At 36.6% G+C, this 26243-nt stretch overlaps 1 protein-coding gene across 1 annotated transcript in view; it reads left to right on the forward strand.

The window, feature by feature from the left end:
• The window catches only part of IGF2R (insulin like growth factor 2 receptor), a 158003-nt gene extending 132285 nt beyond the window's left edge, over positions 1 to 25718 (forward strand). The window contains exons 36-48 of the mRNA XM_072643845.1: positions 1362 to 1511; positions 4585 to 4746; positions 6197 to 6404; positions 6790 to 6936; positions 7305 to 7539; positions 8233 to 8369; positions 10088 to 10202; positions 12520 to 12666; positions 13660 to 13847; positions 14840 to 15026; positions 19135 to 19284; positions 23188 to 23257; positions 23902 to 25718. Of these exons, the coding sequence (XP_072499946.1) occupies positions 1362 to 1511; positions 4585 to 4746; positions 6197 to 6404; positions 6790 to 6936; positions 7305 to 7539; positions 8233 to 8369; positions 10088 to 10202; positions 12520 to 12666; positions 13660 to 13847; positions 14840 to 15026; positions 19135 to 19284; positions 23188 to 23257; positions 23902 to 24318 (2313 nt within the window). The 3' untranslated portion in view covers positions 24319 to 25718. The remainder of the gene's footprint in view (positions 1 to 1361; positions 1512 to 4584; positions 4747 to 6196; positions 6405 to 6789; positions 6937 to 7304; positions 7540 to 8232; positions 8370 to 10087; positions 10203 to 12519; positions 12667 to 13659; positions 13848 to 14839; positions 15027 to 19134; positions 19285 to 23187; positions 23258 to 23901) is intronic.
• Positions 25719 to 26243: the final 525 nt, after the last annotated feature.

Raw genomic sequence — 26243 nt, forward strand, 5'->3', positions numbered from 1 at the left:
CACATATACAAGTTTGAAAAATAATTTTAATAGCCTCTATGGAAATAAAACTGGTATGCATACTGTGTCTTTTGACATGGAGAGAAGGCTAAGGAGTCACCTACTGTTTATATGTATATATCTTTGTATATGTATACGTGTGTGTGTGTCTAAATATGTGTGTGTCTCACTTGTCATTATCCCTGAGTCATAGGGCCTGGAAATGATATTTGTTGAGCCTAACTCCTTAATGTGAAGTATAAGACATGCAATTCAAAACACCTGTGAAATGCAAGTGTTTTTTATTGACTAAGAACTCCTATTAAGACCTTTTAATAAATAAATCTTGCAGGAAAGTGAATATATTGTATTTTGATTTTCTACAGTGTTATGAATGTATAGGTTTTTAATATTGACCATTCTTAGTAATCATATTCACTTATTTCAGGTTATGATTTCTGGAAAAAAGTCTTAAAAAGCATTTTATTTCTATATTTTTGCAGTGTTTGAGAGACTAAATACCATTGTAAAAGATGGATGTAAAAGATAGTTTTATTTGTGAACTGAACTGTATACTTCATGTGTCCCAAACTGAACTTTTTTATCTTTTCTCCAAAACTTGAACCACTTTACCTCTTATTAACTACCCTTTTACTGTTGAAGGCACCATCATCCTCCCAATCACCTTAACTTATAACCTAGGTACCATCTTTGACTTCTTATTGTGTCATTTCTGCCACTTTCACACCATCTCTCATACTCCCCCTTCTGTCTTCTGACACTGCCATCCTGGTGCCAGCTCTCATCTCCTCACACATGGACCATTGCAATAGTCTGCTGGTTTTGGGGTTCCCTGACTCTAGTCTCCCCCATTCTAGTCCATCCTCCATTCAGCTATCAAAATGATCTTCTAAAACACAGATCTGGCCTGACCTTGTCTCTCCCTATCACGCTTGCACACATAAACACATGCATACACCCCTCCCCCCATTCAGTAAACTCCAATGGTTCCTTCAGTATTACCTTCAGGATGAAATAATAAACTCTTCATTTGGCTTTTAAGTCCCTTTGTAACCTAACATCTTTCTGGGTAGCCAGATAGATAAGAGCTATGAGCTCATTTGAAGTAATATTTAACAGTTTAAATTCTTTGAGAGTGATATGCAAATAGAAATAATTAACAGTTGTAACAACTTTTTAGATCATAACTGATAACTTTATATTCTGGTAGCATCATGTGATCTCTCTGTGGCAAACATTCTAGTCTTAATTGCACATGGATTCATAGATGTATATACTTTTTTGCTATTTTATTTTAATACTTCAGCTCTCTCTTCAGAAATTGTTTTCCTGAGCTGATTGTTTTTTCTCTTACCTCTTAGGATGTTGGTCGTGTCACTGGACCTCCACAACTTAATCGTGCAACTAATGAAATTTATATCACTTTTGATAGTTCTACCCCATGTCCTTTAGATAGAAGTGCTAACTATTCCTCAATTATTTTATTTCATTGTAAGAGGGGAATAAATATGGTAAGCAACTTCTTTTCATGGCCTAAACATTAACATTTCATTTATTGGTGTCGCAAATGCATGGCATAATGTATATTTACAGTGTAAGGATATTATCTTTCCTTTTCTTTAAAAAAAAAGAACCCAGTAAAACTGCTCTACTTTGGTTAAGTCTAGTCCTGATCACTGGGCTGGGAGTCTGCAGATGTGATAACATTGCTACCAATCAACTCTGTAGCCACTGGGAGTACAGTGGAATGAGTGCTTAGATCTGGAGCCAGAGAACCTAAGACTTTATTACAATTGTGAGTAACCTAGAGTCCAGTCTCTGAGCCTCAGTTTCTTTATCTGTATGATGAAGGTGTTGGATAAGAAGACCTCTAAGTTCTTTGCCAGCTCCAAATCCGATTCTAAGATGATACTGGCTGATCATTTAACCTCTCTGCTCTTTTGTAAAATGAGGGAATTGAACTAGCTGATCTCTAAAATCTCTTCTGATTCATGAAATTCATGATTTTAGTTCAAGGATGGAAAGAATAATTAGGAAGCGAACAATGAACAAGTTAGCAATAGAAAAACAAATATCACTCTTTACTACAGAAAACTTTGTCATTGTAAATTATGAATAAAGTAGTAGCAGTGTATTTTAGAGCTCAGGATCTTGAGTGTAAAACCAAGGGGTTTAATTTTAGCCCAATATAAGGAAATAAGGCAGCCAGAGGGTGCACTGGGCCAGGAATCAGGAAGACTCTTCTTCATTGATTCAAACCCAGCCTCAGACACTTCCTAGCTGTGTGACCCTGGGCAAGTCACTCAACCCTGATTGTCTCAGTTCCTCATCTGTAAAATGAGCTAGAGAAGAAAATGGCAAACCACTCTAGTATCTTTGCCAAGAAAACCCCAAATGGGGCCACAGAGAGTCAGCCATTAAATAGCAACATAAGGAAATGCTTTTAAAAAATTATACTAATGCAAATTTCAGAGTTTTCCATCACTGGTGATCTAGCTATGGAAACTGTGGTACTACTTTTCAAGGATGTTCTTAGTAATCATATTTTGGGTAGGGATTAAATTTGATTACCTTTAAAATTGCTTCCAACTCCAGTTCTATAATTCTTATGCTCTTAAACACCCAATAACCTCATGGTACTACTTGGCCAGTGGACCATCTTGAGCAACATTAGCCATTTGTTACAATAATGACAAAACATTTTTAAAGAACTAAGAGGTTTACAAAATGTATTCCTCACAACAATCGAGAAAAATAGGTTCTATTATTCACATTTTGCACATGAGGAAACTGATGCTTAAGTTAATTGACTTGTCCACAGGAAACAAGTTTATGGAACAAATCCCCAGACCCAGAAGTAAGCAAAAAAGACCACTCTGAATGGCAGAATTTACAGTCAAAATCCATGTACTTTACTCTCAGGAGAGGGCCTCGGGTCTTTTGATATAAATCTATCTTTTCATCCTTTATATCTGTTTTTAAAAAGCTTGGTTATTTCCCAGGAATCCAGAGTGAATTCAGGCAAGAATATCAGACAAGTTGGGGGTGGGGTGGGGTGGTAGTTAGAATGGGAAGGTTATCAACACTTTTAGACAGAGTGGCAGTAATAATGAGAAGAGATTCCCCCCTCCCCTCCAAAAAATCACATTAATAAGAAGCTGAAAAAGAATAGTTTAGTGTAGGGACAGATAGCATCACATAGCTCCTGAGGTTCTTAATATATTTTAATTTAGTTTAAAAATTGTCATTTATAATGCTGAATCATTAAGAAAAGGTTCAGTTGTGTTTAGCATGTTCTAAGAAGATGAACCATGAAGAATATTATAGAAAGATTTCGATAAAGGTTGGAATTATTCAAATTGTATTTGGAGAGGTAAATCTAGAAAGTTCCTTTATGTGGGACACTTCTTTCTCTCACAGTGTTAGATAAATGAGGCTTTATGCTTCATTTAGGATTACACGTAGGAACACTATGGCTGAGTCTTGGAGTAGCTGCATGTTGGCAACAAGTCAGTGTTTGCTTGCCTTTAGAAATCTGGAGACTGAATATTCCAGGTTTGTGGGGCTTATTTGAAGTATTTTTCTCCTTGTGGTTTCTTTCCTTCCTGAATGGTGTGTACCATGTAGGAGCAATTGAATATAGATCATGTGGAAAAGAAATCTTTACCATCAGACAGAAATAGAATATTTGGCCTAATGAGTATATTCTACCTTTTTCTACTGTTTTAATTGGCTTTAGATTCTAGAAATAACAAATTCATATGTTTTGGTAGAGGAGGTAACTTTAGTTATAAACAGAAGTAAGCTGTTTCTGTCTTTTGCAATGACAACCTCTATTTCACAACCCTTTTCTTTTACCCTTCAAAGATTACTTAAAATCTCAATTTCTTGATCCAGACTTGTAAGTTTCTGGGGTAGTGTGATGTAATGTGGAAAGGCCATTGCTCTCTAAGGATCTGGAGGACCTGGGCTGGAGCACTGCCTACCACTTAATAGCTGAGTTGATATTGAATAGGTAATTCAATGCCATTTTTTTCCTTTTGCAAAGTGATGCCTTCTCTACTTCATAGAATTGTTTTGAGGATCCAGTGAGATGTTTGTGAAAGCCCTTTGTATGCATTATGCACTGAATAAATGTAAAGTAGCATTTAAAAATTATTAGTAATTATGCCCTGGAGTTATGTAGGTAGTTCCAGGTAACTAGTGAATTGCTCCAAAGAGACCTTTATGGAACTCCTTGCAGTTGTCATGGGTGATTTTTTGGGCTTCAGAGAAGGCCTACTCCAAGTTACCTGCAGCTATGGAACATTCTTTGGCCCTGGGTCCTTGTCCCCAGTGCCATCTTGCTGTTGTTGATATGCCAAACAGGTACTGTTGGTACCCAGAAGAACAGGTGTGTAATACCTTCTGGTAGGCAGTGCACTGTACTTCTGCTTATTTTACCTTGTGGTCTATCTCAAATGTGGTTAGGATCTCTTGATAAATCAGATTGTGTATTTTGTGTCATCTAGGATAATAGTACTATTTAAAGAAACTTATGACATTTCCTATGAAGTTAAAATTTTCTTTTTTTTTTTTAACTAGGGGTCACCAAAGATAATAAGAACCAGTGGTTGTGATTATGTGTTTGAATGGGAAACTCCCATCGTATGTCCAGATGATGTAAAAACTGTGGGCTGTTCAGTGACAGATGAACAGCTATACTATAGCTTTAACTTGTCCAGTCTTTCTAAAAAAACAGTTAAGGTAATATTCTTAATCTTTGTCATTATCAACTTTTATTTATCTACATGTGTAGATATAGATATATATATATATACATATATATATAGATATTTATCTGTATATGTAAATATATAGATATCTGTATCCGTGTGTAAATATATAGATATAATTTGACATATATGTTTATATGCGTTGTGAATGCAAATATTTTTGAAAGAACTATAATTCTAATATAGAGTTCTTTGGAATTTTTAAGTGTCCCCTTATCAGTAATATATTTAGTATTTTCAAACAAATAGATCACCACAGGTAGCAAAAACTTTTCATTATTCCTTTGCTCCAGAACTGGAATAGTTTTCACTATTATAGATGTATATGACTTCTTGTGTTTCTGAGGGTGGTGGCTAATTTTAACGTAGGGGCTGTGAAAGTCAAGCTACTACAAAGATGTCAGAGTTTTGAGGAATAAAACCAGTTTCCTGCCCTTTCTAAATATAATGACCAGTGGTAGATATCCATTTGATGGGGAATTAGGTATTAGATGCTACTGCGTATATTTAATGTCACATGTGGAGTGTGTCAAATGTTAGCTAGCAGTTTAATGTATTAAATTCTTTGACTCTCTGGCCTTTTGGCCAACTTGCTGAAAAAGATTAAGTAGATAACAATTAATTCATCAGAAAGTTGAAGTGAGGTTAGAGGTAGGGAAGGGGAATCCAACTTGAGAAGCACCTGTGCCTTGACAAACTATGTTTTGTGTACGCCCTGCTGTCGTTTGCCAATGTCATTGATGTTTAAGTTGCAGCAGTATCTTCCAAGTGATGTGTCTGTCCATTGGGGGCCTTGAGTGTTGTGATCAAATTCATTGACATAGAGTTTGAAAAGTTATACTTGTAGGATCAACTTTTGGAATAGACATCTGTGTTTCTTTGAGGTTGGAAACATGTACATGGCCTCCCACCCTTATTGCTAAGGAGTCTCAGTTAGGTACACTGGGACTTAGAAAAGATGGAACAATCTTAGCTAATGTGTGAAAGCTCAGGGTAAAAGAAGACAATACAAGTAGCAGACTTAAGGCCTTGGTTGTGGATAGCTGGGTGTGCCTCTGTTGCATGATTTATGAAGCCTTGGTGGTGGACTGGAAACAAAGGAGAGGAAAGGAGGAGAAATCTGAATGATAAAAGTGGAGGCAGAGATCCTAAATCAATAGAGGCTCTTGACAGACTTGCCATGGGTGATGGCTGATTAGATTAAGGACCTGTCCATAGCAATAACACATCTAGGTAAACCTCTGGTAGGAAGGAACAAAGGTGTGACCTCGGCAAGACTGTGACAAAGGTGAGAGGGGTGCATATGTTAAGGTAGTTCAACATATATGGCCTTATGTAAAGATAGTTTATTCAGTAGCAAAGTCCAAATAACTGAGGATGTATTTTCGTAGTAATCCATGAAGTATCCTTTGTCTATCTAGGTAACTCACGGACCCCATACTTACAATGTGGGTGTGTGTTCTGCAGCAAATAGTGATCCTCAAGGGAGCTGTAAAGATGGAGGGGTGTGCTTGCTCTCAGGTAGTAAGGCCTCTTCCTTTGGACGGCTAGCATCAATGAGTTTGGATTATAGACATCAAGATGAAACAGTTATTTTAAAATATCTAAATGGTGATCAGTGTCCTCCAGGTGAGTCATTATAATGGGAGTATATTATAATTTAAACATAAATTATGGGAATTATTAGAAAACTGGGAACTTAAAACACCAAACACTGAAAGCTGCCAAACCCATTTAAATTTTTTTTTGAAATTGGGAGATAAAATATATAACTTCTTGGAATAGTCATAATTAATATAGACATTTTAAAATATCACCTCAGTAGCACTATATGCAGAAGAATGTTTTACATTTAATGACCACAACTTGTAATTATTACTATCTAGGTGAATGATTTTCTATAACTGGTGGTAATGTTATTAATTCCTGCCTTACATTCCAAACCCTACCTAACCCCTTGGCATGGGCCATATGCTACTTTTATAGTAATTATATATGTGGTATTTATTTTCAGAAACTGAACAAGGTGATCCCTGTGTCTTTCCTTTCATCTATCATGAAAAGAGCTACTATGATTGTATTAGAGAAGATAAAGCAAAACCTTGGTGTGCCACAACAGCAAACTATGACATAGATCAGAAATGGGGATATTGCAGATTTTGTAAGTCGAAATGTTGCCTGTGACCATGAAAGAACATTGGTGATCTTCAGCCATATGTGTACAATCATATTAAACATATTTCCACATTAATCTACATATACTTTTGCAAAAAAACCCACCATTCTTCTTGATGTCCTCAAAGCTACTAAGAAATGTTAAATAATAAAGTTAAATTTATAACAAAAGACCACATGATGAGAAGTAGGGAGACTGTATGTATTTCCTTGCAAGATTAATAGCATAGACTTTTGTGTCTTCGGAATTCCATGAACAGAGAAATTCTGAATTTTGTAGTAAATTTTAGATGTTTTTTTTAAAATCAGGAAAGCCCAAAATATAATCTGTTTCATGAACATTATTCTCCACAGCAAATAGCTATCGATCATCTACAATTATATTCAGCTGTGATGAAAATATTGATATTGGGACACCACAAGTCTTCAGTGAGACCCGTGGATGTGAGGTGACTTTTGAATGGAAAACAAAAGTTGTCTGTCCCCCAAAGAAGATGGATTGTAAATTCATTCAGAAACACAAAACCTATGACCTGCGACTGCTTTCTTCTCTTACTGGGTCCTGGTTGTTTGTCCATGATGGTACCTCGTGAGTAGAGATTTCTGTTTAACATCTGTTAGATAGGAGTAGCAGTAGAGTGTTAGATGGACTTTAAAACTGCTTGATCTCAAGTTCATTAATTGGTAATAGAGAATGTTTGTTTTCAGTTTTAACTGTAATTCAGATACAACAAGTATTTATTAATCACCTAATGTGAACAAAGCATAAATCTTCTGGTGGATACAGTGCTTGAATTCCATCATATTGTTGGAAATAAATGCTCCTTAAGTTAATGGGGGAGCTGTCCTAATAGGTAGAATATGGACTATTGTCCTCAAATGAAAATCAAATCACTTGGAGAGTATTGCTCAGGTTTTTTGAAAGTATTTTAACTTTTACTGTCCACGAGGGTGCTAGGTTGTCTTTAAAATTGTGTGTGTGTGTATCAGTCGTATGATGTCTTAATATTAATCTACTTCCCAAACTGAGTATTTTCTTCCAAATTTCATGAGAGAATATCAATATATTGAGTTCTTTTTTTCTTTGTAAAAAATTTCAATCCTAATTAATTTTACCAAATAATTTTCGTTTATAAGAATTTATAATTCTTTTTAAGATTTTAGTTTTTTGAAAATTCAAGAGAGTAACATTTTGTACATTTCTTAGTGCATTAGAATAATCTTTAGTGTCTTTAGAATAATCATACTGCATTTTCCTCAATGTTCTTCTGTTGATTTCCAGGTACTATATTAACTTGTGTCAGAGCATATATAAAGGGCCCTCTGGCTGCCCTGAAAGGGCGAGCATCTGCAAAAAGAGTATAACTGGTACTGTCCAGGTTTTGGGACTTGTTCATACACAGAAGCTAGATGTGACAGGTAATCCTATTGTATCCTTATAACGATTGATTAAAGTTCTGGTCATCCATCTTTGTAAAACGAAATGACTCAATGAATCTGTGACAGTCTTTTAGGTCTGTGAAAGATTTCCAAAAATTGTACACTTATACTTTCACACTTTAACTGACTCTTAATACCTGCTTTGCATATCAAGTGAACCATTGTTGTCTTCTAGCTCATTTGAAGTCCTAGTCCAATTTGAATCCATACTCAAAGTTTAGTGGCCCCAAGTATCTGACTTTAAGTCTGGAGGCAGTGGGAACTACTATTCCATAAATGACACATGTCATTTACTGTTCATCTGAAGTCCATATTGGTTCCACTCGCTTAACTGGCTTATATGAGATATAAAGGTCCTAGAACTGTTTTGCAAATATACATTTGTTTAAGCAGTTTACAGGATTACCCAGAAACTTGCTAAACATTTATTTTTAGATATATTTTTGTATTGTCTTAGTTTTTTCAACTTGATTACTTCAAAAGTTCTGTGATTTTTATCTGTGTAAAAACTTCTTCCATCAGTGTAGATCATAACCTTTCTACCTCTCTACATTTGAATTGCTGTGACCAAAAACAACAAAAAAAATCAGTCACTTGTTAACCAACACTCCCTCTAATGATGAGCTTCTTCAAACTTAGCTAAGCCGATCTTCAAACCGCTCCTTGCTGCGCCTGCTCTTGATTCCTTCCAGCAGTGTAAGCTCTGCTAGAGTCTGCATTACACTGGCATAGCCTGTGGGAATCAAGTCCCTTCTGATGCTGGGATACATCATCAGAAGAGGACTGCAATGGAAAGACCTACCTTACCATATATCTAAAATAATTTCCTTTAACTCTACAAGGCTTCTTACGCTGGGCTCCCTGAGCTTACTTTTTAAATATTTTGATAACTGCATCTCAATAAGATTGGTTTCCTTGATAATTTTATGTATTTTACTTTATGCTCTTAAAAACATCATTCTGAGAATGGGTCCTTAGGTTTCACCAGACTGATAAATGTATCCATGGCACTGAAAAGGTTAAGAACCTCAGTATTTGTATTGAGGTTGGATGACTGTCATGATAAAAGCTGACTTTAGTGTAAACAAATTTAGATTGGGAAGGACAGATACCACTGTAAGTGAGGCTCATGTACGTACTATCCAGTAGAGTAGGGGTGTAAAGCAGATTAAATGTTTCATGCAAATTAAAAAAAATGAGATTCATCAATTTGTCAAGACCATTAAAGCTGGACCTTTTTCAAAGAGGCATCAAATAATCACATCCAATACAGAATCTTGTAATTTTTTTTTTTAAGAAGGGCAAAGATTTTAGGTTTTTAACATGTTGCACACTTGTAAAGAAGATTTGAGCTCAGTTAAGGTCACTGAAATAAACCTTTTCTCTATATAAATGAATGGGCCAAGGACTACATGTTAAAAGTAGCTTAGTTCCCCCAGAAGTTCTTCAAAATGAACAATTAATTTTTTCATCTTTAGTAAATATTTCAGAGTGGTATGTGAGAGTTATGATGTTAATGTGAGTTAATTATTTTTATTAGGACTCTTTAGACATAAATATTAGACCAATGGTTATGAGTTTCTCTTTAGCATGCCAGAATTTTGTTTTGGTTGTTAATATTGTGTATATTTCCCTAAAGTCCTTTTTTCTGCAGTGTACTAGAAATATTGCTTAATTAAATTATTAATCTATTGCAGGTGACAGAGTCCTTGTAACTTATTCAAATGGCTATGAATGCAGGCGAAATAAGACTGCCACTACAGTTATAGAGCTAAAATGTGCAAAGACAGTTGGGAAGCCCACACTTAAGAGGTAGGGATTGCTTTGATTTGAATTGTTTTTCAGAATAGGATTGTGGAAATTGTATATTGACAAGAATTTTCTCAGTGGTTCTGGCCTCAAACGGCTGCCTTGGGTCCAGAAAGTAATAAATCTTAGAATTATATTTCTTAAAATATATATATACTTTGTAAAACTTACCTTGTTCATTTCTAGACATCTTAGACCCTCACCTCCATCCCCAAACTCTGGGTATGAAGGCAAGTGTTGTTTAAATTACTCTCGTGGGATATTTCAAACCCTGGATTTAATTAGGTAATATTCACAAAAACTGTGTGCAGGAAAGCACCTCAGGTTCAGATCCTACCTCTGATACTGTCAGTGCTTAGTTTAGAGCCAGTAGCACATAGTAGGTGTTTAATAAATGCTTGTTGACTTGATCTGACCTTTATGACGTTGGGCAAGTCACTTAACTTCCTTGGGCCTCAGTTTTTTCTTATGTAAAATGGGTAACATGGCCTCTGAAGTCCTTCTTAACCTTGTATCTATGTTGAAATGTCAGTGGTGCATTTAGGTAAATAGTGGTGTGATTCTCTAAGCTTCCTTATCTACAAAATTAAAGAACTGGACTAGCCTTCCAGTTCTTCCTCATGCACAGATCTATATACCCAGCTCTGGTTTTTCTCCTGAGCTCCAGGGCTAGAACACTAGCTACCTATTGGGCATTTCCCACTGTATGATTGACATCTCAAACTCAGCATTCCCAAGGCAGAACTGATCTTTTTCCCAAACCCACTCCACCCCTCTTCTTAATATCCTGATTGTTGTTAAGGGCACTCATCCAGTCACCCAGGTTCACAATTTTATAGATGTCTCCAACTCCTACTTTCTCTCCTCTCCCACTCCTATATCCAGTCATTTGCTGATTGGACAAATAAAATTAAAAAAAAAAACCCACTACAACAAGCATTTATTAAATGCCTAATATGTTCCAGGTGCTGGGAATATAAAGATGAAAAAAAAACCATTCCCTACTTTTAATGAGGTTACATTCTATCGGGAGAAAGCATACACAAATGAGTATAAGCAAGATACACACAAAATGAATACAAGGTAATTTTTTATGAGGAAGATACTAATAGCTGAGGTTTGGTAGAGATGGGAGTGGGGGTGGGTGAGTGGTGGAAGAAATACAAAAAGTTGTGGAGGAGTTGGTGTTCCCTAATGCCTCAAGGATCAAATATAGATTCCTTTGTTTGCCATTTAAAGTCTTTTGCAGCCTGCCTCCTCCTCCTTTTCAGGCTTATTAGATAGACATTACTTCTTTTATTCTGGGGCTCAGCCAAATCAGTTTGCTTGCTTGTCTTTGTAAACTATATTTTGTCTCCTGTCTCTGTACTTTATATAGGCTGTCACTTATTCCTGGAATATATTTCCTGTTCACCTCTGCCTTTTGGAATCACTAACTTCTTTTAAAGCTTAGTTCAAGTGCTACCTCTTATATGAAGAAGTCTTTCTTAAGCTAGGATTGTCTGTCTCCCTATCCCCTAAAATCACCTTGCATAGTTTTAATTATGAGCATTTACAGACTGTGTCTTTCAGTAAAATATAATTTTCTTGCGGCCCTGGACTGTAGAATTTTTGTCTTTGTCTTTACAGTGCCTGGTACAGAATAAGTACTTAAATGCTTTTTGAGTGATTGATTTACCATGTATGAATTGTGTCAAGAGGAAGTTGGCCAGCAGAGGGAGTATGTTAGCTAATGTTTATATATCTTTGCTTCCAAGAAGCTGGAAAAAGTAAAGTCAAATAACTTGGGCTTGCCATGACTTGAATTTCTGTGGGTTTGGGAAAGAGAAAATTCAGAAATAGCAAAGGATTAAACAAATTCAAAGGATTCAAATTTCTGAAAAGTTTGCAAAAACCAAAACCAAGAATTCTAAAAGCAAATAGGCTTCTCTTTTGAATTTTGTACTATTTTTTAAATTTTAAAACATATATTTTTGTAGTTTTAAAAACGTTTGCATACTTTATAATAATGCCAACATACTGTGTGGTCCCTTTCCCTAAATACCTCTTACTTGTATAGATGGAATATTGTGTCATTAAGAGGATTTTACCAATCTTTCATTAGCTTGACTTTATTTTGATGTCAAAATTATGAATTAGCATAGGAAACTTTGGGGATTATCTGACAGTATTAGTTCATGAAGGGTGAACACTCTCCTAGTCTGTTTCTCAAAACAAATAAGTTTGATTCAGGCACTCAATAAACTATATTTTAAGAGTCAACAATCCCCAAGGCTAATGTGATCATTCGAGTTCATGATATATTCATTTTCCTTTCTAGGTTTGATAGAGAGAACTGTACATATTACATTATGTGGGAAACTCGTGCAGCCTGTGCAGTGAAACCACAGGAGGTGGAAATGGTGAATGGGACCATCATCAATCCTGTCAATGACAAGCGTCTCAGCCTAGGAGATATTTATTTTAAGTAAGTAAAATATTTTTCTTTTTGAGTACCAAAATGTGTTTAAAATTAAACCACTAATTCACCAGCATAGAGCAAAGCAAGATAAATTTAGTGTTGTGTTTTAGTTACTGTAGCTAGGGGTAGTTATATTTTTCCTTATTATGGGAGAAAGCATTACTGAACTATTAGGTTTAACACCAAAGATGGTGAATTCTACAGTGTGAAAAATTTTTCCCCTTCTTTACTCCCTCCAGTCTTTTTTAAAATAAATTTTGATTGATATCTTTTGTTTTTACATCACTTAAATCCACCCCACCCCCTGCCCTGTCTTTTCTTCTATCCCCAGGGAGTTATCCCATATAACAAAAACATTTCCCTTATATTAGTAGGGTTGAAGAACAGAAGATTTTTTTAAATAATCTGTCACATAGGCTATTGGGATTTGGGATGTTAAGAAGAAAAGGATTCATCCTTTATGCTTAATAGTTCATAGAAAATTTATTTTTCTATAGTCTTTTTTGGTTTCTGGAGGTTATTAATAATGATCAACGCACTGGCCAGAGTGAGGGAAGGCAGAGTATGAACACCTGCCAGGTATATTTAAGGCTATAAAAATGACCATGTAGTGACAGTGCTAGGGCATTATAAGGAACCTCATGCCTTAAGAGAAATTCTTAGGGTTGTATGTTCACCTGGGTGCTGTTTACCTCTTCCTTCCAGTGTAGAAAAGACAAAGTGAAGCATGTGGCTCTGGAGCTATCTTTTTTCTACTTTGAACTTGCATTAGGAGAAGGAGAGGTATCACTGAAACTGGTCATGAAAGAGCAGACTACCAAGTTTGGACAGAGTTGTAAGACACAGCACCCTGTCAGGGTTCTTGGTTATGTGCTGAACTGTCCACAACCATTGTTGTGCAAGACTAGAGCAAGACTAGAAGGCAACTCCTGTGGTGTGGCTGTTGTGGCTTTTCAGGGATTAGAGACGCTATAACGATATATTTTGTTTTCATTTCAGGTTATTCAGTGCCTCTGGGGATATGAGACCTAATGGAGATGCTTATATGTATGAAATTCAACTTTCTTCTATCACAAATTCAGCAAATCCATTGTGTTATGGAGCTAGCATATGTCAGATTAAAACAAATGATCAGCAGTTTGGTAGACAAGTTGGGTCTTCAGATAAAACTCGATATTACATTCAAGGTAATTACTCTTAATCTTCTCAGTATCTTCTTCCCAAAATGGGTTTCAAGTCTCAAGTGGATTTCATTCTCTCTTAATTTCTCACTAAACTTGTGAACTAGAATTATAATACTTAATAACGGCTTTGCTATTAACACTAATATAATATATTCAGAAGAAAATTTGTTTATCAGCAAATCAGCCAGCTCTATTATTAGGTAATATAAAGTGTATATTATATTTAGGCTTATACATTTCCCTAGAGGAGAAAGAATGAAAAAAATATACTTTTGTCAGGTTATTTATTGAAGGTGCATTGTGATATTTTGGCATTGATCCTATCGTAGATAGCAATGCCAAGCTGGATGGTCTGGAATATACATATTTTTTGGTTTCCAAAAAATGGAGTAATGTTGGTACAGGTGAACTTAACAAGGCATTCACAGGTGCCAATGAGTATTTGAACATAATGCCTACTACAATTAAACAGACTAGGGGACTAGACTATAGTGGAAAGGAAGGTTTTTACTTTTTTTAATATAAGATATTAGAGTTGTATTGAATCTTGGTGATTAGGTTCAATCATATGATTTCATAGATGAAGCAATTGCAACTCAAGAGAAGCTAAAAGATTTGCCCAAGATTGCACAAGGCTAAGACTGAAACCAGGGCTTGACTTTCATTCTAGTGGTATTTTCCTCTCCTCTATTTCCTTTTAATTTACTAAACACTATCCAAGGCTTTGTGTTAGGTTCTGGGGAGCAAAGATAAAAAATGATACAGTCCCTGTCCTGAAAGAACTAACATGCCATTGAGTTTTAAATGATGGATTCAAAGCCTTGTTTTTCAACCATTACTCTCCAATTACTGATGATATCCTGCAACAAGCCAGAGTAGAAAGTAATTTTGAAGGATTGTAATTATAGCTGTGAAAGACTAAATAAAGCTGGAAAACATGAAATGATGAAAGTTGTTAAAGCATTTCAAAAATATGTGTTCCTTTCTCTTGTTAGATGATGACCTAGATGTTGTGTTTTCCTCTTCCTCTAAGTGTGGAAAAGATAATACGAAATTTGTCTCTTCTACCATCTTTTTCCATTGTGACCCGTTGGTGAAGGAGGGTATCCCTGAATTTAGTCATGAAACAGCAGACTGTCAGTACCTCTTTTCATGGTATACCTCTGCTGTGTGCCCTCTAGGGTAAGTGATGTTTTTTCTTTTTTTCCCTGTAACTCTTAGATGGTCCCTTTCCATTTTTGTTAACTTGACTTTGAAACAAAAGTTGATAAATAATTGGGCACCTACCATATGTAAGGCCCTTTGCTAGGCAGCGTTGGGGGATAGAAAGGAGAATAGAAACTAGGTCTTTGTGCTTAATCAACACATCTACTGTGGGACTTTGAAAGACCAAGAGGAATCTGTCCTCCTGACTAATCTCTACTGTTAGCATTACATAAACATGTACTTTATTTCTGTTGATCCAGTTCACCCATTTCTGCTCTACTGTAAACGTGTGTATCAAGGGAGTGGGGGGATGCAGACCTCTTTTAGACTCCTGCCAGATCCACAATTGCTAAAACATTTCACATTTGTGATTGGATATGAACAAAAGAACAAAAGGAGTCAAGTTTGAGTGTTCTTGCTTTATGGTCTCTCATCCCCACTGCCCTGTCCCAAAACTATCAACTTCATTGTCTGGTGCAGATTTTAGCCTTACTACATCCAAGTCATTCTACATTCCACATGTTTCTAAAACTTCTCAGTTGCTTCTCTTGTTGATTCTTTCTAAGAACTACATGTATTATAAGGTATCATGTAATAAATGCCATAAATAAAAGAAACAAAAATTTTTAAAGGGCATTAAGAATTCAAAGGAAAAAGAGATTATTTCTGAAAAACTTGGAAAATCAGGGATGTCTTATTGTTGGAGGTAGTATTATTTTGAACCTTGAAAGATGGGGTAGTACAGAGAAGGGATTATTTGGGGCAGAAAGAACAGTGTAGGCAAAGGTACTGAAATGAGAAAGGGCACAGTATATTCACGGAATGTCTAGTAGTCAAGTTTAAGTCATAAAGTGTGTATGTGTGTAAATAAAGTTAGGACCATACTTTTGAATGCCAGTTTAAGGACTTAAGACATGAGTTGGGCAGTTGAAATTGTTGAAATTTTTGAGCAGGGAAATGACATGGTTAAGTTAAGATGGGATTCTTTAGGAAAGTTAATGTTTCAGTCATTAGAGGATGAAAGATAGCAAAAAGAACTTGAGGGAGGGAGAACCAGTTAGGCCATCAAAATGATAGGCACTGAAAACTTGGACTAGGGTGGTGACAATGCGACAGAAATGAAAGGAAGAGAAGGGAAGAGGATTAAGTGTGAAGGCTTTGTGAAGGAAAAAGCAACAAGATTTTAGTAATTAACTCCTCTCCTTTCTTCACTATCCGTATCAAAAGATGACCTCAAGTTCTTTATGTTGGGTGACTAGGAGAACAATGATACCATTAGAAATCCAGGAGAAGGTACTGGAATAGTTGTCTTAGATTTAGATATTGTGGAATCTACTTCATATCTTGTATGCACTCTGAATATACTTCATGCTTAACTTCAAATATCTTATCAGTGTGTTTACTCCCTTAAAAGATGCAGTTTGCAGCCCTCCTATGCATTAGTGCAGGAGATCTCAAAGTGTGGTCCAGGGACTCCTGGGACTTCTTGAAATGCCTTCAGAGGATCCTGAAGGTCAAAATTTTTTCTTAATAATACTGAGATGTTATTTGTCTATTAAAGTGCTCCTCTTTTTTTCAACTACATATGTGTGTGAAATAGGATTTTATTCATTTACTTTAATGAAAATAATATATTGAAAAAGATTGAATGCACAAGCAAATATGAGAATCCAGTCATTTTCTTTTAAGCCAGACATTAAAGATATTTGCAAAAATATATAAAACAATGCCACTCTTCTCACTAAATTCTTTTGGAAAATGTAGTTATTTTTCATAAAGATGTTATTTACACTAACATATAGTACAGTTTTGATTTTTAATGTGCTAAATAACAGTAGATATAACTCACACAGATAAAAGCTCTTTGAGGTCCTCAGTGATTTTTAAAGAGAGTAAGTGGTCCCAAGACTAAAAAATTTGAAAACTGTTGTTGCTACTGCTGCTGTTATTCTGGCTTTCCCTATACTTCCTAATCTAGAAATGCAGCAGCTACTCATGGGTCCAGCACCAGTGCTGATCAGCCTGATCTGTCCTGTCTTTCCTCCTTCCCTCCTGGACTTAGTGCAGATACCTGATTGGTTTAGCTCACTGAACCTCAGAATTCCCACCAACTTCAGCCTGCCCAGTATAACAGTGTCTATAGGCATGCATCATGTTCAACCATGGATGTCTTTGTGAGATGCTCTGAAGAAAACTTTCATCACCCAGTTGTCAGTCTGGTAATGAAGTAGGCTAGTCATTGGTCATCAGGCATACAATTTGTTTCCAGACTATACTTGTTGAAGCCTTTCCATCTTGGTAGGATCTATTGGAAGTGTGCTCTGTTTACATAGCTTTCAGAAGAGTGGTTTATACATACTGCCATGAAGCCTTAGAGTGGATCATCAGTGGACCTCCAGCTTGATTTTTTGGAGAATCATGAAATAATTACAAAAAATGCTTTAAACTGTGCAGTTAGGAGCATAGGATTTAGAGATGGAAGGTGCCTTATAAATCATCTTGCCCAATCCAAATGTTTTATACATGTAGCTGAGACACAGAAAGATCAAGTGATTTTACTTGGGTATCAGAAGCAGGATTTGAATCCAGATCTTCTGACTCTAGATTCGATGATCTTTTTACAATACCATATTTCTTGTAGGAAATAGGGTTTTAAAAGAATAATAACTATGTGAATACCTGCTTTCTTTCAAGACTTCTTTCCTAATTGCCTCTACACAGAATTTCTGAGCATACTTTGCTTTTTAGACTTAGTTGTATAAAATTCTCCCTTTGTTGTAGAGCAGCTTCTTAAGGATTAGGGCCTCTTCCCTGTGCTCTGTTAATGCTGGCAGCAATAACTATTTGGGTGGCAAGAAATACCTTAGTATTTAGCATTTTCTTTTGCTGAGGCTTTCCTTAAGTATTTAACAGTTAGTATATTTCACCCCACAGGTACAGGTTGCAAATTTTTAGATGGTAATTGTGTGGTCCTTGACTATAACATAATTGATTGATATTCCTGAACCAAATCATACTGCCTTTGGGGATAGGGCCATGCTCAGGGAAACTAGCTAGACATGTAGAAACGATATATACAAAGAAGACATAAACATTGATAAGCAAGATGCAAGGTATAATGTGTTAAGAGCAAAGGACCTGTAGAAGCCAATTTGAAGAGGACAAGAGGATGCTTTCATCTGGGAGGAGGTATGTACTACCTAAACTCTGCCTTGAAGACAGAAAAAGATTTCAGCTGGGGAAGATGTGGAGGAAAATTCATTCTGAGCGTGGGTGAAGGCTTGTGCACGTGCACAGAGGCAGGAGAGGACCAATTTGGTTAGAATATATACGATGGATGGACTTGATTCAAATGAGTTTTCTGTTAGTTGAGTTCCAATTTTCATACCAAATGAAAATCGCAAGTGATTCATTGGTTAACAAGAGGAGATTTACTTAGCTATAGCATAAGAAGATTATTCAGCCAGGATACTGAAGCATTTGTCTTGGGTAGACATAATCCCCCTTGCCTCCATATGGAAACATGTCTGGTCAGCAGGGCAAAGTATGGTGACTGATGTAGTCTTAAGGGTTCGGACTCCATGTAGTCCTTTTGATGCCCTTCAGTGACCAAGAAACCGTACATCAATATGGACAGATTCCACAAGGAAGCTGCTACATGAGAGATGCCTTGGCCCCCTGGAACAATGAAGTCCTTGGACTGGCTTTATGTTGCCTGTCAGAAAAATTAGCCTAACCCATGTGATGGTGGTAGGGGAAACCCTAGTAAATAATGGTCCTATCAAAATGTTGAAAGGGCTATAGTAAGAAATGAGGAAAGAGAGGTAGGTGGAACCTAGATCATGGAGAACCTTAAATGACAAAATAAGAATTTATATTTTATCCTATAGATAAGGGGGAGCCATTGAACGTTTTTGAGCAGAGGAGTAACATGGTCAAGCTTGTGCTGTCACTTGGATACAAAAATTTCCCCTAGGAATCAAAATGAAGCTATTTATTGGGTAGGAATCCTTAGGGTAGACTTTTAAAAAGCAAAAAAAAATAATTTATGTCAAAGTGATATCACCTTTTCTCTTCCTTCTAGGATGGAAATTATTAATGATCGAGATGAAGATGGGCAGAATCACAAGGGTCTCTCTGGAAGAAGTCAGGCAGTTGGGGCAATTCTCAGCCTACTACTGGTGGTCCTTACTGCATGTCTCTTGATTATGTTACTATATAAAAAAGAAAGAAGGTAAGGAGAAAAGAATTGGGGAGAAGGAAAAATGGGTGATTTGGTTATTAGGGTTTGAGGTGAGAGCACATGACAAATAAAATTCCTGGTAACATTCATATAGGAACACAGTAGTCACACCAGAGCTTTAAAATCTCTGTGAGCTGTTGATATATGTGCAAAAACCCTTGAAATGTAAGAAAATAGATTCTGTTGTTTCTGTCGTGAGGGTAGGCTTATATCGACTCAGTGAAGCCAGAAATGGTTGATGTGAAGAAATTTAGAAGCTGGCACCGTTGAGTCTGATCACAGCTCCTTGGAGCTCTTGGTTTCCTGCATGCTGGAAGTAATGCCTTTGTGAGCCACTTTCTTCATAGACTAGATCCATTTTGAGCTCTTTTTGGTTGTCTCTTCTGCATGTCTAAGACTTATAAGGAATTAAATACTGTCTTCTTTCTAAATAAATGACTTTTTATTCAGATGTTTGTGTGAGGTCTAAACAAAAAGGCAAATTAAGACCTAAGAAATGTTGCCTTTGCTCTTTTCTCCAAGAGCAATCTTTTAGTGCCTTTGTCTCGTTAGTAGTTCAGATGTGAAAGTTATAAGTGGAAAAAATGTTGTCTGTCCATTGCTTCAGCTTTAGGAACGTATCGAGCCCCTAGGCTACATAGCATTTTAAACTACTTATGAGCAATAGAAAGGTGCTAGTCAGCTTCAGTACAAGAAGACCTGGGTTCAGGTTCTGTCTCTGATACATTGACTGTCTGACCCTGAGCAAATTGATTAACCTCTCCCAGTTCTAGGCATCTCTCTTAAGACTATCACAGGGAAGATACTGCCCGGAATTAGTAGAGGTAATTTCCTCATAAGGAGTTTCTTTTATAATGAAATCACAGATTTTACCTGTCCTTATCTTATCAAAGGTCCATTTGGAATTCATTTGCTTCAGATAATGTTGTGTATGTCATAATGTCAACATCTATTATGTATAGCACCAGAATGTCCTCTTTAAGCATGTGCTATTGGTGTAGAAGGATCGATGCATGTTTGTTATATGATGATTCCATGTCATTCATGTAAGTCACATGAATATGCACTTGATAACCTTAGATGTGGTCTACATTGAATAGGAAGGAGACAAAGATGTCGTTCATGACTTTTCCAACTGTATCTTTGGTCTGAGGATCATAGCTTTTGAGCTACAAGATACCTTAGAATTCATCTAGTCCAATCTCTCTCATTTTGTAGGGAATGAAACAGGTCCATAGAAAGGTGAAATAACTTGCCCAAAGTCCCATACAGTTTCTGGACAAGTTATTCTTAGTTGTAAGTCTTTATCTTTTGCCTTTGTGAATATTGTATTCCAAGCCTTCTCATTTATAGAGCTAGCTTCCAAGTCTCATGTGATACTATGGGCTCTTTGGTACTTGAACTAACTCCCCTTATGACTGCTTGCGGCATTCTTTTCCTTGACCTAGATTTTGACCATGATGTGCCTGGGAATTTTACATCTTTTCTATTTGTCTTCTAGATCTAATAGGTCCAAGCAGTTGTTATTCATGATGTCTTGAAATAAGGTTTTTTTTTGAGGTAGTGGGGTAGTGAGTATGGGGGTTCTAGTGGAGGGGAGGGTGATTTTTAAGGAAGTCAAATGATTCTTTATCTTTCCTTTTCCTGTTTTCTCAGTTATTTTCGATAAGAGATAACTTACATTTTCTTTTTCTAGTCTTTTGAAATTGTTCTAATATTTCTTGCATTGAATCATTGATTTTGATCTGCTGCATTCTAATTTTTAAGGAGTTTCTTACTTGAGTAAGATTTTGTAGTTCTTCTACAGAGATATTTATTCTCCTTCCATGTCTTTTCTCTAGAGTTCTCATTTTATTTATATTGCCATTTTAAAACTCTTGCTTCATTCCTATCAGGAATTCTAGTGTAAACCATGAAACCAAGCTGTGTTTTTGTTTGGTGCTTTGTTTACAGATGTTGTGGAGGTTACTTCTGGGTTTACGACTTAGACATACCTAGATACGTTATATTTCTTTATCATCATGCCTTCTATTTACTTATTTTTTAAGCTTTCCTGAACTGAGTCTAGGCTTTACACACTTCTGGAAGGCAAGGTGAAGGGAAAGGAACAAACACTTATTAAGTGCCTGCTATGTACCAGGCACTGTTCTAAGCACTATAAAAATATTATCTCATTTGATCCTTACAACAATTGTGTGAGGTAAATGCTATTCTCATACCCATTTACAGGATATAAGGAAACTAAGGCAAGCAGAGGTTGTCCAAGGTCACACAGCTAGTAAATATCTGAGGCTGGATCTGAAGTTGAGTCTTTCTGATCCCAGGCCCAACACTCAATCCACTGGGTCATTTAGTTGCCTTATGGGACTTTATCTGGGATCCTGCCTCTGGTTCCTCAGGCTACTGAGAACTGTCTTCTTTTAGGATTCAGGGCTAGCTCAGGCTAGTGAGTTGTGACCTTTCAGAGCATTAGGATACAGTCAGATCATTGCTTTCCCAGTGTGAGCTTTGTTTTCTCTAGGCTCAGGTTAGGCTCCAGGCATCCCTAGCTTCCATGTATCATGGTCCCAGGCTGGGCTTTTCAGGCTGGACCCCTAGCCTAGAGCCTACAGGTCACTGACTGTCTTTTAGTATGGACATGGACTGGAAAAATGCACTTGTGGTAGTTTTTACCCTTCATGTCTTGATCATTGTTCAGTTTATTGTTTGGGTTTATTTTTTTGATCAACGGTAAAATTGTAAGAGAGCTGGACTATTCCTAGTCCACCATCTTAGTCAGAAATCTCATAGAGATATCGACAGCTAAAACTAAGGAAAGAAATTGTCAGCCACTTACCTCGTAACAGAGAGATGATGAAGTTAAAATGAAGAGAGAGAGAGAATCAGACATGGCTAATATGGGAAATTGTTTTCCTGGATTGTGCAAAATGTATTGAAGAATTTGTTTTCTTTTTAGTTTGTTCAAAGGTGGTAGGGAGTGGTAAGTGGGACAAATTAATAAGGCCAGGAGGTTGAAACAGGGTTTACATCTTATAACCTTGCTATACTGCTGCTTTTTGACAGGGGAATATAGAAGAGTAGATATTAGGCAGATAGGTGGTGTTATGGATAGAATGCTTGTCTAGGAAGGAGTGAAGACGACTTGAGTTTGAACCCTGCCTCAGACTCCAACTTTGACACCTTGTCATCTGTAAAATGTGAAGTAAAAATAATATTTGACTCATAGGGTTGTTATATTGTTTGTCCTTTGTTCTCAAAGAGCACCATGACATCAGGGAGGTGATGCCATGACTTGTGAGTGAATTGGATTTAAGTGAGGAGGGCTGTGCAGAGTCACGAGCCTCACTCTCTCCTCTGGAGCCATTTGGGTTCAGTGGCCAAATTTAGATCAGGATGACTGGAGATGGCCTCAGATGAAGTGGGAGACATTAACCTTTTTAAGCTAAGGTCTTTCCCAGATCTCAGTTTGACTGAGGCAAATGCCTATTCAAGTGATTAAAAGTTGTGAGGATCAAGTGAGATGAAATATGCAAATCTCTTTGAAAACTTCCAAGCATTTTATAAATATTATTATTATTGCTTGAACATATTTAAAAAAACTGTTACAGTTTTTTAAAATAAAGAAATACCTAGCAATGTAGCCCTAGGATTCAGAGAAATTGTATTTGAAGATACTGTAAGTATAAAATTCTAATAAATACATTTGATAATGACACTGCTCTCATATGCCCATTTTCAATCCTGTATTGGGTTAATACAAAGTTGGGACCAGAACCTAGGTCTCCTGGATACTATTTCTTTAGTCATTCTACCACACTATTCTGCTGTTTCTTTTAAGAACAAAGAGAAGTTATTAATTTGCTCTTATCATCACAAATATGTATTTTTCCATAGGGAAACTGTCATGCATAGAATAAGCAACTGCTGTAAGAGAAGTTCCAACGTGTCTTACAAATACACTAAGGTAATTTTCTGGACTACTATGAATAGAACTTTAGATTCTCAGATTTGGACGCTTAAAGAAATTCCCCTTTCTCTAGTTTATCCATACTTTATCCTACTCTTTGCTTCCCTCAATTCTATACATATCCATTCTCCTAAATTCTATTTTTTGCTAAAAAGGAAAAATCTTTAAGATAGGTTCCTGATATATAGATCAGAACATGCATGTTTTGACTTCAGGGATTCATAGAAGTCCTCCAGGTGCTTCTGGCTTGGACATAATTAATGCAGACAAATTGTGAAAGGTGCTTTTCTCCTTTTCTTTCTCAAGTGATGCAGAAGGCTTGTTCAGTTGATGACTATTTTGTTCAGACAGCTGTGAGCTTTAGGCCAAAGTACCACAACTCTTAATTGGCCTGCTCTGACTCAGTCGTTGGTAGAAAGGACTGTTTTGCCCTTGCCCTTGTTCGAGAACTGCTACCTTGTCCTCCCAGTTAGTAATGACCAGAACTGGAAGAAGAGCATAGCTGGCACTATGGGTAACTGTTTGAAAAGAAGTGAATCTGACACTGAGAACATTTCATCCAATGTGGTGGTGGGGGGGAATGTTGGAGTTGTAAACAACGTTTCCATCATGTTCTTGCTGTGCTGCTGCTTTTTTGACAGGTAAACACAGAAGAAGAGGCAGATGAAAATGAAACTGAGTGGCTTATGGAAGAGATCCAGCTGTCAGCTTCAAGACCTGGGAAGGAAGGGCAAGAAAATGGCCACATTACCACCAAGTCTGTGAAATCAGATGCCCTGACTTCCCTGCAGGCTGATGACCAGGATAGCGAAGATGAAGTGCTGACCATTCCTGATGTGAAAATTCATTTAGCGAGGGGCCCACGGCCAGGAGGAGCAGACAGGGGCAGAAGTCTGCAAAGGAAGACATTCAAGCATGAGAATGATGACACAGTTGGTTTGCTTAAAGGAGAGAAAGAAAGGAAAGGAAAAGCTAAGTCAGGACAGCAGAAAGCAGTGGGTTCTGCATACCCCATGTCATTTCATGACGACAGTGATGAAGACCTGCTCCATGTCTAAAACTCCCTCTCGTGCCTACAAGAGAAAATGTATTAGTGGGACAGAAAAGCATTTCCAACCAAATATGAAGACTTCACAACTTGATGCTTCTCTAATTTTTGCCTTTAACCAGAACTCATTCAAAAGGGAAGAAGTTTTTGTGCTGGTGATGGGGAGAAGGGGAATGATGGCTCAGCTTATTCCTGTTTGTTTACAGGTGATGGAAAAGTCATTGCCTAAGTTAGCCAGATAACATTGGTACTCTGATTCCAGGGTTCTGTCCATGTCTGCATTTAGAAGCATAGCCATTAGAAGCTTATTAGCTCTTATTTAATACAAATATACTCCCAGAAAGCAGGGTTTGATTTAAATGAAGGGGAAAAAAGCCCTGACACTTTAGACCATTTAAGATACTTGATTATTAGCATTTTAATTCTCTCTCCAGCCCCTATTTATTGACTTTGACTACTCAGGTTTGCTGAAATAACAGTAACAATTTCTTCCTGCCGGCAGGGGGGTATTCTATTGATTCACCCATTGTAGGAGAAAGAAAATGTGTTAATCCATATGCTGGGATGGTCTGAGGTAGACCTGGTGTATCATTTATCCCTTATGTTGAAATATTTCATGTCTGGGCTTTGGATTTTTTTTTTTTTAAAGAAACAAAATGTTCTTTAGTTTCTTGGGTGCTTCAAACGGTTCACATTCTGTATATGGCTTTAGCCAAAAACAGCTGCTGCTCTTTGCATGTTATTCTTGGTCCTGGTCATATGAAGCAAATCTATCAGTATTTTTGCTAGACTTCTGGTGAACCCAAACAACTGACCCAAAGATTGATTTCCTATGGAGTTGAGACTTGGTGCCATACCACAGAAAATAACCAGGTTCCTCAGGATTGTGGGTATAGGTCATCTCAGTATCATCTTCACTGTCTGTCTAATCCTATTTTTTAAAGAAAAAAAGAACTTTGTAAACCATCGGACCTACAGAAGCCTTAATTTGCACAATGTGTATCTTTATGGAACTAATTGCATGAAAAATGATGGGCCAAAATCTTATCAGTAGTATCATACTTCAATTCATCCTCTATTTGGAGGTCATAATTATTACTTATAGTGTTGCCTCTATAGAATGAAAATTATGGCATTCTTCCTCTAGCTCTTAACTCCTTTCTGGAAGTGTTGAATTATCTTCAGGGGGATTAACCTGATGTTGTAGAATTGTATATAGATATGTGGTATTCAAATTCTTAAAAACAAATAGAAAAAGCAAAGTCCCCTGGTTTGTACCTGGTTTGGCTGGCTTACTTGGTTTCAACATGAGTGTATTTTTAAAGGTTGATTTCTCTCCCCTTTTTCCAATAAAATTTACTGTAATATAAATAAAGTATTCTGCAATTTCAATAAAAGATAAATTATTAATTTGGTACTGCAGTTTATTCTCCTCAGTGGAGAGAGAACTTTTAAGACTTTTACCTTAAAAGAAAAATGATTTTAAGGTATTGTGTTTTAAATGTAAAGTGTTCTGGCTCTTAACTTATGAGTCTTGGGTTTTCTTGATGCTATTTTCTCTGTAGAAGGGTACCAAATCCTAACAGACCTGATTAGCTCCCTTCCCTTCATTTTCATCTGATTTTTCTCATAGTTCCAAGATAACAGATCTCTTTGTGATTCTAATTTCCCAAATGGTGACCTGGAATCCCAGAGAAATAACAGTACAGTGGAACTATATGGAATTTAATAGAAGCAATCATTAAAAATGAGTAACGGTGATGTGAAGGAAAAGTTTCAAAATATGTTTGGGTTTTTTGTTTGTTGAAGGAAGAGACTGGTTTAAAGTCGAGAGTGAGTATATTAGCGTTAAAACAAAATTAATACAATGTCTATACTAAAAGTTAGCTCACCTAAGTAAATATTTTGAGAATATACTGTTTATTGATTTTATAA

Source organism: Notamacropus eugenii, chromosome 2, assembly GCF_028372415.1.
Source record: "Notamacropus eugenii isolate mMacEug1 chromosome 2, mMacEug1.pri_v2, whole genome shotgun sequence".
Classification (NCBI taxonomy): domain Eukaryota; kingdom Metazoa; phylum Chordata; class Mammalia; order Diprotodontia; family Macropodidae; genus Notamacropus; species Notamacropus eugenii.